The 17,696-nt window shown below is 42.9% G+C and overlaps 1 protein-coding gene and 1 pseudogene across 1 annotated transcript in view; one reads left to right on the top strand and one right to left on the bottom strand.

Moving 5' to 3' along the window:
• The window catches only part of Smyd4 (SET and MYND domain containing 4), a 48,891-nt gene that overhangs the window by 27,654 nt on the left and 3,541 nt on the right, over positions 1-17,696 (top strand). The window contains exons 5-7 of the mRNA XM_051180014.1: positions 757-1,894; positions 15,004-15,186; positions 15,628-15,791. Coding sequence (XP_051035971.1) covers positions 757-1,894; positions 15,004-15,186; positions 15,628-15,791 — 1,485 coding nt within the window. The remainder of the gene's footprint in view (positions 1-756; positions 1,895-15,003; positions 15,187-15,627; positions 15,792-17,696) is intronic.
• Positions 4,150-4,262, bottom strand: LOC127219917 (uncharacterized; annotated as a pseudogene).

The raw sequence follows: 17,696 nt of genomic DNA, 5'->3' as shown, positions 1-17,696 counted from the left end.
TGGCTGTCTTGGTACTCATTGTGTAGACCAGGCTGACCTCAAACTCACAGAAATCCACTTCTGCCTCTCGAATGCTGGGATTAGAGCTTTTCACCATCAAACCCTGCAAAGTCTACCTTCTTAACTCCCTTTAAATTTTTAAGACATTTTTGCTCTTAAAAAACAGACCTGCCTTTAATCCCAGAACTCGGAGACAGAGGCAGGCAGATTTCTGTGAGTTCAAGGCCAGCCAGAGGTGTTACACAGAGAAACCCTATTTAAAAAAAAAAAAAAAAAAAAAAAAAAAAAACTATTGAGCTGGTCGTGATGAGACAAGCTTAATCTTTAATCTCAGGAAGCAGAGACAGGCCTATGGATTTGGGGCCAACCTGATCTACATATAAAGTTCCAAGCCAAGGCTATATAGCAAAAACTTTGTCTCAAAACAAAGCCCCAGAACTTCTTAAGAAAAATGAGACATACTATTCTCAACAAATATTATATTCATTTAAAAGGTTACACAGGGGCTGAAATCAATCCCCAGCATAAGGACAGAAAGAAGAAAGAAGAGGAAGGAAAGGAAGGGGGAGAAAAGGAGGGAAAAAGAGAGAAAAGGAAAAATCAGAAGTAGTACAGTGGGTGTAATTTAAGGCCTAAGCTCTCGGTTGAAGTTGTCCACTTTTATGGACCCTTTATGTGCCTGTAGTTTTCCAGTGTTAGGTACATAGGGAAGAGTAGAAACCAAGAGTCATCCTGGAATTTCCTTTTCGTTTTCAGGCATGTCTTAAAGACATAGTGAGAGCAGGTATGCATGGGTATCCTGAAAGACTGCAACCCAAGATGATGCTGCGTAAGGCAGAGTGCCTGGTGAACCTGGGGAGATTACAGGAGGCGAAGCAAACCATCACTGATCTTGAAAGCAGCCTCACTGCCAAGCCAATGCTGGTACCTTCCTCTCATCAGATTCTGCAGAGGAACCTCCATCACTTGAAAATGAAGATACAGGAAAAGGAAAATCTCCCAGAAACCTTCCCAGCAGCTCTCACCAGAGCCTTTGAGGATATGGTCCTGGGGGAAGAGAACAAACAGATTTCTGGGGCATCACTCTCTGTCAGCTTACACACAGACCCTTTGAAAGGCCGCCATCTAGTTGCCACAAAAGACATTCTCCCAGGAGAACTCCTGGTGAAGGAAGATGCTTTTGTAAGTGTCCTTAACCCAGGAGAAATGCCCCCACTGCATTATGGCCTAGAGAACAAGTGGGATACCAGAATTACCAATGGAGACCTCTACTGTCACCGATGTCTGAAGCACACCTTGGCCACAGTACCCTGTGGTGGCTGCAGCTATGCCAGGTATTGCAGCCAAGAATGTATGCAGAAGGCATGGGGGCGCTACCACAGCATAGAGTGTCCTCTAGGGGGGTTGCTTCTTACACTTGGGGTCTTCTGCCATGTGGCCCTGAGGATAACTCTTCTGACAAGATTTGAAAATGTTGACAGAGTTGTAATGATGCTTTGTGAGGAGACTGGTAACAAAGATATCTGTTTACCTGAAAACAAGAATACAAATCAGGGGGAAGGGGAGAGCAGCATAATAGGTGAAACCCCAGTTCCTGGATGTGATGTCAACGGGAAGTACGAAAGTAATTATAATGCTGTCTTCAGCCTTTTGCCTCATACTGAAAAACATAGCCCGGAACACAAATTCATCTGTGCCATCAGTGTCTCTGCACTGTGTAGGCAGCTCAGAGCAGCCAGCTTGCAGGCCCAAACCATGCACTTAAAGTCCTCCAAGTTGGGAGCAGTGACTCCAGGACTATGTGCAGACTTGACTATCTGGGGAGTAGCCATGCTGCGACACATGCTACAACTGCAGTGCAATGCTCAGGCGATAACCTCCATGTGGCACACAGGTAAGACAGAAACCTGGGTTTTGCCCTGCATTATTGGTTTTTCTTTTTGGTGGGGGGTGGGTGGTTCGAGACAGGGTTTTCCTCTGTAGCTTTGGAGCCTGTCCTGGAACTAGCTCTCATAGCCCAGATTGATCTCGAACTCACAGAGATCTGACTGCCTCTACCTCTGCCTCTGCCTCCCAAATGCTGGGACTAAAGGCACACACCGCCACCACCTGGCGGTTTTTCTTTTTTTTTTTTTTTTTTAAAGATTTATTTATTATATATACAGTGTTCTGTTTGTCTGTATGCCTACATGCCAGAAGAGAGCATCAGGTTTCATTTTACATGGTTTTGAGTTGCCATGTGACTTCTGGGAATTGAACTCAGGACCGCTCTGCAGTCCAATTGGTTTCTCTAGAGCTAATATTTAAGGAGAAAAGAACTATAAAGGAAAACTAACATGAAAGGAATCAACAACCTAAAAAGAAAACACCGCTGTCTTATGTTATCATTATACAGTCAAGAAGCTTTGTGTGCCCTTCTGTAATCCCATAGCTTGGGAGATGGAAACAGGATGATTAGGAGTTCAAGACAGCCTCAGCTATATAGCAGGTTTGAGGTTAGTCTAAGCTACATGACACCAGAGCTGGGCAGTGGTGGCAGACACCTTTAATCTCAGCACTCAGAAGGCAAAGGCAGGTAGACCTCTGAATTCAAGGCCAGTCTGGTCTATATAGCAAGATTCCCCACCAGTCAAGGCTACATACATGTGAGGTCCTGTCTCAAAATTAATAATAATGTTAATTAACTAACTAATTAAAATTTTAAAACAAAAATATTTTTAAGCTTTTATCAATTTTCCATGTGGTATGTACATCACAGCCACAGAAATCAGTTCTCTCCTACCATGTGTGTCCTAGGGATCAAACTCAGGTAATCAGGCTTGGCAGCAGATGCCCTTACTTTGCAAGCATGAGGACTAGAGTTCAGATCTGTATCGTGCAGGCAGATGCTGAGCAGGCATGGCAGCCTGCCTGTGATTCCATCACAGTGGGGATAAACAGGATCCCTGGAATAAGCTAGCGAACCAAACTAGCCAGATTGGTGAGTTCTGGGTTTCAGGGAGAGACAATGTGTATGATGGAGAGTGAGTGATCAAGGAAAATGGTCAATTAATGTCAGTTGCTGGCCTCCATGAGGCAAGCCCACATGCACAAACACCACACATATACTTGCAAGGTGAGGAAGGGGGGAAGAAAGTGCTGTTTAAGGGTTTTTTTGTTTTGTTTCATTTTGTTTTTTGCCAAGTGTGATGGCACACTCTTTTAATCCCAATGTATGGGAAACAGGCATGAGGCTCTTTGTGAATTGGAGGACAGCCAGGGCTATATAAAGAGACCCTGTCTCAAACTAACAAGCAATCCAAAAGATGATATGTATTTATTTATTTATATATATGTATAAATAGATATTACAAACATACATACATATATGAGGTTTTTGTGTATGTCTCATGTCTGTGGAGGCCAGAAGAGGACGTCAGATCCCCTGAAACTGGAGTTATAGACACTTATGAAGCACCATATAAGTCCTAGGATTCAAACCCAGGTCCTTTGGAAGAGCAGCAAGTACCCTTAACTACTGGGCCATCTCTCTGTCTCCTTTCCTAGTTTAAACTGCTAAATGGGAAGAAAGTAGATAAAACTTAGGATTTATTGACAGATTAACACTGTTGGCCTCACTAAACTGTAGAAGCTTACTCTTTAGAGTTCTCACATGACATTGTCCAGATTTTTCTGTCCTTTTTTTTTTTTTTTTTGTGTGTGTGTGTGTGTGTGTGTGTGTGTGTGTGTGTGTGTCTACAGATCTTAATTCAGCTGCCAAATTATACAATATATAGACATTCTTTGGGACATAGATCTTTTCCCCATCTTAAAGCAATGGAATTTGAAAACTAGTGTTTATCTGGCCAATGGTTCTTACATTTCAAGTTAGTCTTTGTTTTCTTTTCTGCCTTCTTTGCCTTTGAGCCATTGCTACAAAAACCTCCAAATCTGAGCCAGAAAGATGGCTCAGCTAGTAGGTGCTTGCCTCAAAGCCTCAGGACCTGAATTGTTTTGCCTTGGTTTGGTTTGGTTTGCTTTTTGGTTTTTAGAGACAGTGTTTCTCTGTGTAGTCCTAGCTGTTCTGGAACTCTGTTTTCAAACTCAGATCTGCCTGCCTCTGCCTCCTGTGTGCTGGGATTAAAAGTGCACCACCGCCACCTAGCAAAAATAAAATATGAAACAATCATGAATTTGCATGTCATTCTTGCACAGGAACTATGCTGATCTTTTCTGTATCATTCTAATGTCAGTGTATGTGCTGCTGAAGTGAGTGTGAGGACCTGAGCTATATCCTCAGGACCCACGTGGTAAAGGAAGAGAACCAACTCCTTAACAAGTTGTCCTCTCACCTTCGTACACATCATGACATGTGTTCCCGCCCCACACAGAATAAATAAGTACTGGAATACCTAAAATTTCTGCAATATAAATGGTTGTTACTCTATTTTTTGAGGTCGTCTGTGTTTTTAAAATAAGAACACTATTCACATGGTGGGACAGTGTAGTAGTGTTGTGCCCAAATTCTGAACCTCCAAATCACCAAGAGACCCATTCTAATGCAAAAGCAAAGAGTATTTTATTGTTCAAGGAGTTAACTGTCTTAACTCGGTTCCCTTATCTATCCAACATGGTGGCTAGCTTGAGGAGGACCTGAAGGCTCCAGGCAGGGAATTTATTAGATTGTGCAAGGGGAGTGTGTAGGGGGACGCAACAGTCTCAGGATTGGTGCATTTCCAAGTTTGGGCAACCTGTCCTGTGTTGATTGGTTAACTGGTTGCTATGGCCTATAGGCCCTCCCAGGACGATTCTATGCTCTGTATGCCATTTTTACTGTAAAGCACCAGCTAACTTATTATTGGTTTCTTGCCACGTAAAAGGCTATCTGACCTAATGACTGGGGCAGGTCCAGAAAGGTCAGGAAGCTCAGCACATGTTGCTGAATCAGAGGCCTACATCTTGCTGGGTCTTTTCTGCATATCTGCTAAAGTAGGGGGCTGGGTGAGGGTCTGGTCCCTTAGCAATTTTTGAAATGGTGAAGCTTTTTAAACTTTTGTGTGTGAGAAATAGAGAGGCTGTATGAAGGGTGCAGCATGTATACAGGTTAGGAGACAGCTCCTCAGTAGCTGAGTTTCTCCTTCTAGCTGTTTCTAAGGCAGAATCTCTGTTGTTCCTGCCCCTGTACTTCATATATCAACTCCAAGCCGGTTATTCTGTTTCTGCCTCTCATCTTGCCCTAAACTTGCTGAGCTCACAGATACCAGACACCACATTAGCATGGCCACCAGGATCAGCCTAAGGGCATCTGGCATCTGGCTTACATGGCGAGTGCTTTACCTGCTGAGCCATCTTGTGAGCCAGAAAATGTATTTTCACAAAGCAAAAGATAATCCATAAAAATGAGTCTGTCATGTAAAATGTAAATGGGCAGTCAGGAGTGGTGGTGCATACCTTTAAATCTGAGCATTCAGCAGGCAGAGGCAAGTGTATCTCTACAAACTCTAGGCCAGCCTGGGCTACCTAGTGAGACACTGTCTCAGAAAGAGAGAGACAGACAGAAAGACAGAGACAGAGAGGGAGGAGGGAGGGAAGGAAGGTAGGTAAATGGGCTAAACTCTCCAGCTGAGTACTCTTTTTAAATGAATCAGAAAATTGAAAATTAAGATACTTCCATTCACAAAAGTGACTGCTATAACAATAACAGAGTGTTTAGGTTGTCAAGAATCCACCTTCTCTCCTCCGCCTCCCCACCCCCTCTCTCCCTCTCCTCTTTTTCTCCCCTCTCTTTCCCTCTCTCTCACTGTCTCTTTCTCGCTCTCTCCCTCTCCCTCCCTCTCTTCCTCTCCCTCCCTCTCTTCCTCTCCCTCCCTCTCTTCCTCTCCCTCTCTCCCTTTCTCTCCCTCTCTCTCCCTCTCTCTCCCCTTTCCGAGGCCTCCAGCCCTTCATACACACACTCCTCTTTTCACCCCCTACCAATAAACGTCAAACATGAAAAAAAAAAATCACGAGTAAACCAGAGTATTAGTGTTCGTTTGAAATAGCAGAACTCAAAGTAAGATATCTCATAAATCAAAGCATTTTATTTTTATAAAGGAGACTTTCCATACTGAAATATATTATCAATGTTAGCTCTCAGAAACAGAGATTGTATCTATAAAACAAAAATGGCTAAGTGTACAAGATGGAGCTTGGCAAAAACTCCATTGTTGTGAGAAAATTTAGTGTGCCGTTCTGGCTTTGACTGGGCACATATATTAAGGATCTAGAAACCAAGATTACATAATAACCTGGGGATTTGGCAGATATATCTAGCTATCAAAACTTGTATCCCATAGATCAGAAGTCACAAACTTTGTGTGAAACACCAGATGGTATAAACATTTTAGGATTTGCAGGCCATATCCTCTGTTGCAACTGCACCTCTTCCCTATAGCCTGCAAACAGCTGTGGGTAATGCACAAATGCAAACGTGAGCCTGCCCTGATTTCATTATAGACACTGAAATCTAAATGTTTGTAATTTAGCTCACTCAGAAATATCCTGGGTTTGTTTCTCAACTATTTAACCATTAAAACAAAAACAGCTGAGAAGATGGTTCAGTGGGTAAAATGCTGCCATGAAAGTGTGAGAACCTGAGTTCAGATCCCAGAACCCACGTAAAGCTGGGTGAAGTAAGGTCATCTATAATGTAAGTGCTCCTATAACTAGATAGGAGGCAGAGACTGGGAATCCCTGAAGCTCATGGGTCAGCTGGCTTGGCATGCACAGCACTGAACGGCAAAGAGTATGTCTTAGTTGGGGTTTTCTATTGCTCTGATGGGGTGGCTCACGTACAGTTTCAGAGGTTCAGTCCATTGTCATCAAAACAGGGAGCAGTGGCTTACAGACAGACACGGTGCTGGAGCTGAGAGTGCTAAGTCTTACAGGCAACAGAGAGTCCACTGACTCACTGGGCAGTGTCCTGAGCATAGCAAACTCAGGGCCCGCCCCCACAGTTACACACTTCCTCCAACAAGGCCATACCCACTCTAACAAAGCCACATATCCCAATAGTGCCACTCCCTATGAGATTACGGGGCCAGTTACATTCAAACTACCACACGGTACAAGATTAAAGACTGATACAGAGATTTTCCTCTGACCTCCCTACGCACATGTGTACATTCTGCTCACACTCAGACACAAGTGCACAAGCACACACACAGAGTATGAAAACCATTATTAGGCCACGGGCTATACAAAATAGGCAACAGGTAGTAATTAGCCCACAGGCTGCAGTTTACAGGTTCTTGATATGGACAAAGAACTGACAAAACTAGATAGGGGCTGGGGACGTGGCCCAGTGAGTAACATTCTCTAGCTAGGGAATTATACCAGAAAAATTGCGCAGTGAGCAGTGTGTGCTGTGCATATGTGAGGACCTGAGTTCAGATCTGAAGCACCCTCCAAAAAAGAGAGAGAAGGCTGGACTGGCAAAAGCATACTCCTATAACCCCAGCACTAGGAGGCAGAGGCAGGAGAATGGGGGGCGGGGGCACACACTCCCTCACCAGGCAGTCTAGCCAATCAGTGATCTACAGATGAACCAATGAAAACCCTAGTCTCAAAAAATGAGGTAATAAGGTGGAGTGCAATCAAGGAAGAGATTCTATGTCAGCTCCTGGGCCCAACTAGCATACTTGTGGGTACACATATGCATGCATGTCAGGCCGAGTAGTGCAGACTCTGCATTCCCAGTTGCTAAAATCTGAGTTGATGGTTAAAAGCACTGGCTGCTCTTCCTGAGGATCCAAATTTGATTCCCAGCACCCATATGGTGACTCACAACTGTCTGTTACTCTCTCAGGGGAATCTAACACTGTTTTCTGGCTTCTGTGGACACCAGGAATACTTGTAGTGGACAGACATAAATCCAAGGGAAAGGCCCATGCAGATAAAAAGAAATACATTAAAACTGAAAAAGAAGCAGCAGCTGTTGTTGAGTCAGGAAGATGGTGAGCCCAAGACCTGCCTGAACTAGAGGGAGTTCCAAGGCAGCCTGAACAGGTCAGTGAGATCCTGTCTCACAAGTGAAGAGAGGGCACACCCCATGTGTGCACCTACACACATAATAATAAAGTTTTTTAAATATATGTTATTTATGATGTATACAGTGCTCTGTCTGCATGTATCCCTGCAGGCCAGAAGAGGGCAGATCTTATTACAGATGATTGTGAGACATCATGTGGTTGCTGGGAATTGAACTCAGAACTTCTGGAAGACAAGCTAGTGTTCTTAACCACTGAGCCATCTCTCCAGCCCCAATAATAAAGTTTTTAAAGGGAATGGGTGTTTAAAAAAATAAATTAAAACCAATATGGAAAAGTTGTGCATACCTATAGTCAGTACTGGGAAGGCTGAAGATGGACCACAAATTCAAAGCTAGGGGATAAAAACAAACTGGAGATATAGCTCCAGTCTGTTAGAAAGCTTGGGTATGGTGGTACGCAACTTTAATCCTAGCACTTAAGAGGCAGAAGCAGGAGAATAACCACAGGTTTGAGGCCAGCTTGGTCTGCAGCAAATCCCAGGCCAGTCAGGGCTATTTGGCAGGACCCGTCAAAAAGACAAACAAAAGCCAGCAGGTACCAGACTAGTGAGGACTACACTACGAGACCCTGTCTCAAGCAAAACAAAACAAATATATATGAAACATGTGGGAGTCCAAAGTTAAATATGCTGGGAATGGTGGAATATACCAGCACTTATGAGGTAAAAACAGGAGAAAATTCAGTCTTCCTTGACTACATAAATGAGTTTGAAGTCAGCCTTGGCAACATGAGACCCTGTCTCAAAAACATTTTAATTAAAAAAAAAAAAAAAAAAAAATGAGGAGCCTCTAGGTACTGGGGGATGGCTGTTGGTAAAATGCTGATTGTGCAAGCATAAGGATCTGAGTTCTAGCTCCATGTGAAAAGCTGGGCGTCAGTGATGTGGAGAAGCAGGTAGATCTCTGTTCACTCATCCCAAATGAGCCTTGCCATCAGTGAACCCTAAATTCAGACAAAAATGTCTACAAAATTAAGCTGGGCACTCAGTACCACCCTCATTTTACAAACAAGAGAAAGAGTTCTTGCCTGATAACCTGCTGTCATCCCTGGAGCGTCTGAAAGTCGATGTACAGAACTGACACCCACGTGTGTACCGTGGCACATGTGCACAATACTCTCACATACACTATACTAATAAAAATAAGACATTTGAGAACATTTGATGAAGACACCAAAATCAACCTCCAGACTCCACATGCACACATTCACATATGCTCCATACCCACACAAGTCCATCCACACACCAGAAAGTATGTATGTCTTCAGTGATGGACATACTGGTTGCACACTTGTAATCCCAGTATTTGGGAGAATGAAGCAGAAGGATTCCAAACTCAAAACCAGTGTGGGGTGTACAGGAAGATCTTGTCTCAAGAAATAAACAAGGCATAATAGTGCACGCCTCTAATCCCAGCACTTGGGACAGAGACAAGTGAGTCTCTGTGAGTTCCAGGCCAGCCTGGTGTATGTTGTGAATTACAGGCTATCCAAGGCTATACAGTATGACCTCGTCTCAAAGAAAAAATAATTTAAAAAATTAAAAAAAGGATGATGATGAGCTTCTGGATAGCTGAACGTGTGGCGATTCCTGGTAGTGGTATTCCTAGAGAAAGCTGAAGTGTAGATCTCCTTCCCCCATTCCTATCTTCCCTTCATTTGTGCCTTTTGCCTTTTGTTATATGCTCTATGTAGAAACCAATAAACATGTTTAGAAGAGCCCATGATTAACTGCTAAGAAAATGCCATAGGATTTGCTCTCTGACTGACAGCACATTGGAGGGCCACTCCCGGAGTCAGAAATCAGAAGATAGGCTCACTGGAGCCCTGCTTATCACAGCGTCCCAGGAACCACACTAACTACTGGATGGTTGATGCAAACCCTAAAAGAGGTATACATGAGTATGATGTCTACCAAAAAAAAAAAAAATAGTCTACAAGGAAAGATGTACAATGTTTATTTCTAAGTAGAAAAAAGTCTAGTATTCAGAGTATGAAAGTATTATATGAAATAAAAATACATAACTGTTAATGGCCAGTGAGATGGCTCAACTGGTAAAGGAGCTTGCTTCTGCCAACACTGATGACCTGAGCTTGACCCCAGGGTTCCCCATGGTTGAAGGAGAGATCCGACTCCCCAAAGTTGTTCTTTGACCTCCACACCCACACCATCAGATATACACACATAGTTAATAAAACAAGCAAGTGTAATAAGAAAAGCATAAATATATTCCTGACTTTTTTTACTTGTGCTCAGACCCTAGGAGCTCCTACTTTTTAGAAAATACTTAACTTAAGATGGCTGTAGAGATATCTCAGTGGTTAGAAACATTGGCTGCTCTTTCAGAGGACCTGGATTCAATTCCCAGCACCCACGTGACAGCTCACAACTGTCTGTGACTCTACTTCCAGAGGATCTGACACCTTCTGGCCTCAAGGGCCATGCAAACAAAGCATTCATACACATAAAATAATAATACTTAACTGGAAATAAAATTTTGAGTCGGAGTCCCTCATAGCCCAGGCTGGCCTGAAACTTATTTACATAGCTGAGGAAGGCCTTAAGCTCAAGTGCCTCCTGCCTCCACTTCCCAAGTGCTTGGATGCATGCTGTACCCAGCAGAGTTTAACTTTTGACTATCACCTGTAGTACAAATAATAAAAACCAAGAGACAGATACTGAGGTTAAAGCAAAGCAGCCAGCCACTAAAGAGTTTTCACTCTACTGGTGCTCAGATCGAAGGGGTGATCCACCAAACTTCAGACTGTTCCAGACTGCACTGCTCCTTAGACAGGAGCTTCTCCTCCAGCCTTAAGTCCCTCTGTAGTGCTGGCATTAAAGGCGTGGGATTGCAAGTGCTGAGATCACCTTTGTGTGAGCTGTTTCTCTTTTAGACTGGATCAATTTCAAGCTCAGTATGGCCTTGAACTAAGAGATCTATCTGCCTCTGTCTCCCGAGTGCTGGGTTTAAAGATGTGTGCCATCTCTGCCTGGCCTCTATAGCTAGCTAGTGTGGCTGCTAGGATTAAAGGTGTGTACCAACACTGCCTGGCCACTATGGCTGGCTAGTGTGGCTAGCTCTGCACTCTGATCTTCAGGCAAACCTTATTTGTTATATCACAAACAAAATATCGCCACAATCATGCATTCCATATATCCATATATATTTGTTTTGTTCTGGGTGTATGCATGTCAGATATCAAACTCAGGGCCTCATACTTGCCTAACAACTGAGCCATACCTACAGCCTCTTGATGAAACTTTTATAAATGCACACGAGCAAGCAAATAATCATGGTTAAAAATGGCCAGCCTGGGGCTGAAGAGATGGCTCAGAGGTTAAGAACACTGGCTGCTCTTCCAGGTCCTGAGTTCAATTTCCAGTGACCACATGGTAGCTCACAACCGCCTATAATGACATTTGGCACCCTCTTCTGGCCTGTAAGAATGCAGGCATTACACTGTATACATAATACATAAATAAATAAATCTTTTTTAAAAAAAAAAAAAAAATGGCAGCCTGTACCCTCTCTACAGAACTTAAATGGAGACACCATTTGCCCTATGAGATTGGCGGCCATTTTGTTGATGTCAGTTTTTGTTAACTTGATGCAAACTTAGATGTGTCTTGGAAGAAGGAATCCTAATTGAGAAAATGCCTGCATAAGATTGGCCTGTAGGTAAGTTGATTAGTGATTGATGTGGGTGGGCACAGATCACGGTATATAAAAACAGGCTGAGCAAACCAGGAAGCTGCATTGCGCTATGCCTTCCACTTCAGTTCCTGTCTCCACGTTCCTGCCTTGAGTTCCTTCAGTAAAGGCATGTCACCTGAGAGTTGTAAGAGGAAATAAACCTTCCCTCCCCAGGTTGCTTTTGGTTCCAGTGTTTTATCTCAACAATAGAAGCCCGAACAAAGATAGTTGGTTTGCTTTTTAATGCATTATCAGGGTATTATTTTTTAATGTCCATGGAATATTATGTGAAAAGAAGTAACTTACAGATCACCTTGTGCACTTGTTGCAAATTATTTTTAAAATTCCATACACCAGTTTATGATGTCCTATGCCTACAGTCTCAGCACTCATGAGCCTGAGGCAGGAGGATGGTAGCTCAAGGCCAGCTTGGACTACATAGCAAAATCTTGCCAAATAATAGTAACAGTAATAATTTTATACATAGAACTAGAAGGGCCACTGCAAAAACAATACATCAAAACGTTGGGCCTGCCTAGTTGGATTTTAAATGAAGGTCCTTATCTCTGTGATTTTCAGTTTCTAACTTTGATATAACTACCATGTATTCTTTTTGTAATTTTAATTAGATATTTTATAATAGAAACAATCTAAGTGCTAAGAATATTTCCATAGGAGCATTTTTAAAACACTTGATACATACTGCAAATTTGCCCTCCAGGTGAGTTGTACTAGTTACATGCCACCAGCAATCTTTGCTTTCATTTTTTTACTGTCTAATTCTGTTTTAGTCTATTCATAGTTCTAATCTCGTTATATCCCTTTTTATTGTTTCTTTTGGGTTCCAACACCTCCCAGTTTAGTGTTCTCATTGAATTTCATTAGCAGCTGTTTCATTAGTGGCACAGAAGAAGGATTAAAGTGTTAACTAGGATAGACTTTGACAAAAACCTATAAAAATGAATGTTATTATCTTTGCATAAATTCTTTTTAATCAAAGTTCCTCAAAAACCTCTCTGTGTTCCCATCTCAAGGTCTGACCACTGATGATATTCCTGGTACAGGGCTTGTGCTTGTGTTCCCGTGGGAAGGACATGTCAATGCTGCACCTGGATCCATGTCCTAACAAGCGTTGATGAGGTTTTGCGTGGTCTCGAGTCAGCTGACTGCCCTTTGGTGTACTTCAGTTTGGTCTTGATACCTACACACACCTCATTTTGCAGACTTTCATTGTTTTACTTTTACTTAGATCCCATTTGAAATGTGCCAGGGACAGTTCTAAATCCAAGGTTCACTTTTGCTAGAGAATCACTCATACTTATTTTTATATACAAAATGTCACCCATTAAATTTGGTTGATAAGGTGCATACATACCCTCTCTTCCTATTATCTACACTAATAGATGACTAATGCAAAATATTGAGTAATTTTTAAAAATCAATACTCAATTTTTTAGAAATAATTAGAGAGACATTCAACTCTGACACCAATACCCCACTCAGTTCCTGAGCCTACTCCTGCTGGAGGAGAATCTATAAATAATTCACGACGCTGACATTACTCACTGGGTGCAATCATTTTCTTCTGAGAAAATTTTAGCAACTGTTCTAATACGGACTGCCAGTTATCAGTAGTTGAGAATGCAAGTCAACTTTTAATTATGCAGACGCTGATTATTCAGACTACAAATTGTTCGTGCCCTGCACCGCTCCTTCCTGCTGCCTACCTTTTAGCATTTTCACTGCTCATTAGCACATATTCCAGAAGGTAGGCATTAGAAGTGAGGAGAGGGACTCAAATCAGCTAAGCACTTAGGAGAAGCTCTGATGAAAGATTTTAATGCAGTTTGTAGAACTATTGACTAAAATTGAGTCATTTGGATTCCCTGTGAATTGTATTTACATGTCCTATGCTTGTCCCCCATAGCAACAGATAATAGACTTGTCTGCAGAGAGACAACATAATTCTCATATTTAATTTTTCCTTTGTAAAACATTTTCACGTGATGGCTTGTAGTGTTTTCTTTGTTCATTACATTTGTATCCGGACTAGTTACTTCTCTGATAAATGACTAGTTGGGATTTCTGGCACGTGTACAGTGACACCACAGTTATTCAACAATTTCCCAGCTTTTTAGAAAACTGTTTTCCTTTAAGTATCAGTGTTTCTCACATTTCAACCAGCTTATTGGAAATATCATACCTATTCCTGCCTTATGTTTGGCTATTACAAAAACCCTTGTAGGTATGCGGTCCCTCTATAGGAGTTTCTGGTTAAGTGAAATGCCCATGTGTGATGAAACTTGAGTAGGAATGGGGTTTTGTTTGCCCTGGGAGTTGTCTGCCTCCTCTTAGTCTATCACTGTCTGTCTGTCAGAAAACCCCACCATATATTCCTATATGTTTGTCCTCTGCTTCTGAACTTTGGCCTGAAAAACTGCATAACCAAACCAATTAGCATTTTGTTTGAAGAGCATGTGGGCTGTTAGAGTTTGGATCTTACATGTCACCCACAGGTCCTTTTGCTAGAACCTAACTTGAACATAGCTGTACACACGAGTGAAAAACTCACATGAGCGTGAATGGAAGTTCTAGCATCACTGCCTAGAGGCTCTTTTTCTTCCTTCCATATCTGTGGATGTGTGAATTAGCTGAGTGTACTGCAATAAGCTTGTCTGGGACATAAGACTGCCTTCAGTATAACAAATAACAGACAGTTTGCTTACATGTGGCTGCAGAGCAGTTTCCAAAAAGATTAAACAAATGGCAGGATGAAGAAGGCTGGGCTTTTATACACATGTAAGGGTGTGTATGTACATAAAGCATGCTACACTAACTAGGACACTTATCCCAATAACCCACCAAAGACCACTTAAATAAAAGCACCCAGACTTTAAAAATTGAGGCGATAATCTCAGGGCTGAACATTATGGAACTCTAGAAAGTGCCCTACTGATAATCCCTTTTTGATTTTTTTTTTAATAAATTCTAATGTTGGGTTTTTTGAGTGACATACAGGCATAATGGTTAGGCTCCAGAGGACTTTTCCTGTACTCATTCACTTTGCTTCCTGAGGACCAGTTTGCTATGAGTCATGTTCCATCCGATTTATATTGGATCCGGCTGTGCAGCCATGACTCAGATGGGCTTCAGGCCCAGCTGCTCAGTTCATCTTCTGAGAATAGATGGTAAGGGCAGGACAAATGTCCTGATGCATGTTTCCTCTGTTCTTGCACTTTCAGGGTCTAAAGAGAACATCATTACCAACAGCAGGCAGGTACGCCTTGCCACAGGCATCTTCCCTGTTGTCAGCCTCCTGAACCACTCCTGCAGCCCCAACACTAGTGTGTCCTTCACTAGCACTGTCGCCACCATCCGGGCAGCACAGCAGATCAGAAAAGGACAAGAGATTGTGCACTGCTATGGTGAGCCAGCCTTTCTTCCCGCTGCCCTGCCCTGCACCACCTGAAAAGGATAAGGGACGGGAATGAGCTTGCACTGGACTGGCGCCTCCACCCAGCCTGTTTTTCCTGGAAAAGGCAGTGCATCCTTAGGCAAATGAAAGAGGTCTTCTGGCCATATAAAAAGGCCTGTTGAGGACAGTGAGCTATGTCTCTCGATGCTGAATCCCTGTACACTGCCTGTCTTCTCAGCTTCTTTTTATTCCTGCCTCAGCAGCTTGGAAGCTCATCCACTTGCACCCATGTGTTGTTGCTTCTTTTGAGCTGATAGGATAGTGCCCAGGCTCACATACACTCGTGTCTATCCCTGAGCCCGAACCCCAGCTCAGTTCATCATTTCAGTCACATTGTGACTATCCCAGCCCCTCTTGCTGTGAGTAGTAATTATGGGTGGTCTCTCTCCAGGGCCTCATGAGAGCCGGATGGGTGTTGCTGAGAGGCAGCAGAAGCTGAGTTCTCAGTACTTCTTCGACTGCAGCTGTCCAGCCTGTCACACTGAGAAGCTCAGAGCAGCTGCAGAGCCCAGGTGGAAAGCCTTCTGTTGTAACACGTGCAAAGCGCTCATGCAGGTAAATCTTCTCTACTGTTCCCAGAGGTCAGTGCTCCAGCCCAAAGGAGTTATTGGGAGAAACCCTGGGAGTTTATGGAGAGCACTGTTATCATGTCCATTTTAGTAAATCATCTAAACATGGTTTCCCACAGGGTCAGGCTGGATTTAGTAATGTTTTCCTTACAAATGACACAAAATCTTAATTTTGACCCAGTAGGAGAAAAAAAAACTAGAAATGCACTTGCTCAAATAAATCAAACTTCTGTGTCAAATCAAACTTGGCTTGTGCCTGTAACCCCAGTACCCAGAAAGCTGAAGCAGAAGGATCTCAAGGCCAGTCTCATGTGAGAACCCATCTATTAAAATGACTTTCCAGAGAACTGTTTCAGATACAGCTTGATCTGGGGCTCAGATCCTCTGTCTTCTTAACCCCATTCCCTCTGTACTTGTCAGTTATAGTGACAAGAGGGTTGTCATCACCTCAGCTTCTTGGCTACTCAGCCCAATAGGATGAAAACATATGCCAGTTCAAAGTCAGTCCAAGCAGGAGTCTTTTAGTTAGTTAGTTAGTTAGTTAGTTAGTTAGTTAGTTAGTAGTTAGGTTTTTTTTTTTTTTTTTTTTTTTTTTTTTTTTGTCACGGGATATCTGTGTGGTTTTGTAGACCAGGCTAGCCTCAAACTCAGAGATCCGCCTGCCTCTGCTTCCCAAGTGCTGAAATCAAAGGCATGCACCACCACCCGCCCCGAGCAGAAGTCTTATTGTCTGTCATTGATGCAGAAAATCAGACCCAGAGGAAGGAACTGCATCTGAGCCCCTCAGCTAAGGGCATTGAGAGTGAGCGCAGATCCTTAGATTGGGTTGCTCTTGCATAATGGCATAGACACTAAAGTCTGTATTCATAATCAGGTGTAACAATTTCTTTTCTACCAGAGGTTGGCCTTCTTGTTAGGAATACTTTAAGTGGAATTATTGTGTTGCAAAGCTAAAATTGTAAACCTAAGGGTCAAATATGAGGCCTTACCTAGCTCTTTTTGTTTTGATTGTTGCTTTAGGCAGGGTCTCACTGTGTAGCCTTAGCTGGCCTGGAATTCATAGAGCTCCACCTATCCTCTGCTGGGACTAAAGGTGTGTGGGACTTAGTACCCTTCATATTAGCTGTCTCCCTCACTCTTGCTCTCTTGAGATGGGTCTCATTGTGTATCCCCAATGTCTTAGTTACTATTGCTGTGAAGAGACACCATGATCACAGCAACTCTATAAAACAATATTTAATTGGGATGGCTGGCTTTCAGCTTCAGAGGTCACCATGGCTGGGAGCATGGGGGCATCCAGGCAGATGTGGTGCTAGACCTGAGAGCCCTACATATTAGCTCAGAGACAACAGGAAGTCAGCTGTCACACTGAGGGAAGCTTGAGAAAAAGAGATGTCAAAGCCCGCCCCCACACTTCCTCCAACAAGGCCACACCTCACACCCAACTAGCCTAGAATTCATTTCATAATCCATGATGGCTTCAAACTTGAGATGCCCCTGCCCCAGGTTCCCAAATACTGGAATTTTTACAGGCCTGCAGAACTATACCTGGCTTTCTTCAGTAGATTTTTCTTAATGGTTTATTTATTTTTATTTTATGTGTATTGGTGTTTTGCCTGCATGTGTGTCTCTGTTGTGAGCTGCCATGTCAGTCCTGGGAATTGAATCCAGGTCCTCTGGGAGAACAGCCAGTGCTCTTAACTACTGAGCCATCTCTCCAGTCCCTCCAATAGATTTTTAATAAGATGATTCTATCCTTTGAGCCATATCTCTCTTTGCTTCTCTTCCCTTTCCCCTGCAAGAGTTGTCTGGAGCTCATTTCATAGGCCTCAAACTTGTCATCTTCTGCCTCTAGTTCCCAAGTGCCACTAATACAGCAGTGTGTGGCCAC

Source organism: Phodopus roborovskii, unplaced genomic scaffold, assembly GCF_943737965.1.
Source record: "Phodopus roborovskii unplaced genomic scaffold, PHOROB, whole genome shotgun sequence".
Taxonomy (NCBI): domain Eukaryota; kingdom Metazoa; phylum Chordata; class Mammalia; order Rodentia; family Cricetidae; genus Phodopus; species Phodopus roborovskii.
The sequence above is the reverse complement of the archived record's forward strand: the minus strand, read 5'-3'. Positions and strand labels throughout refer to the sequence as shown.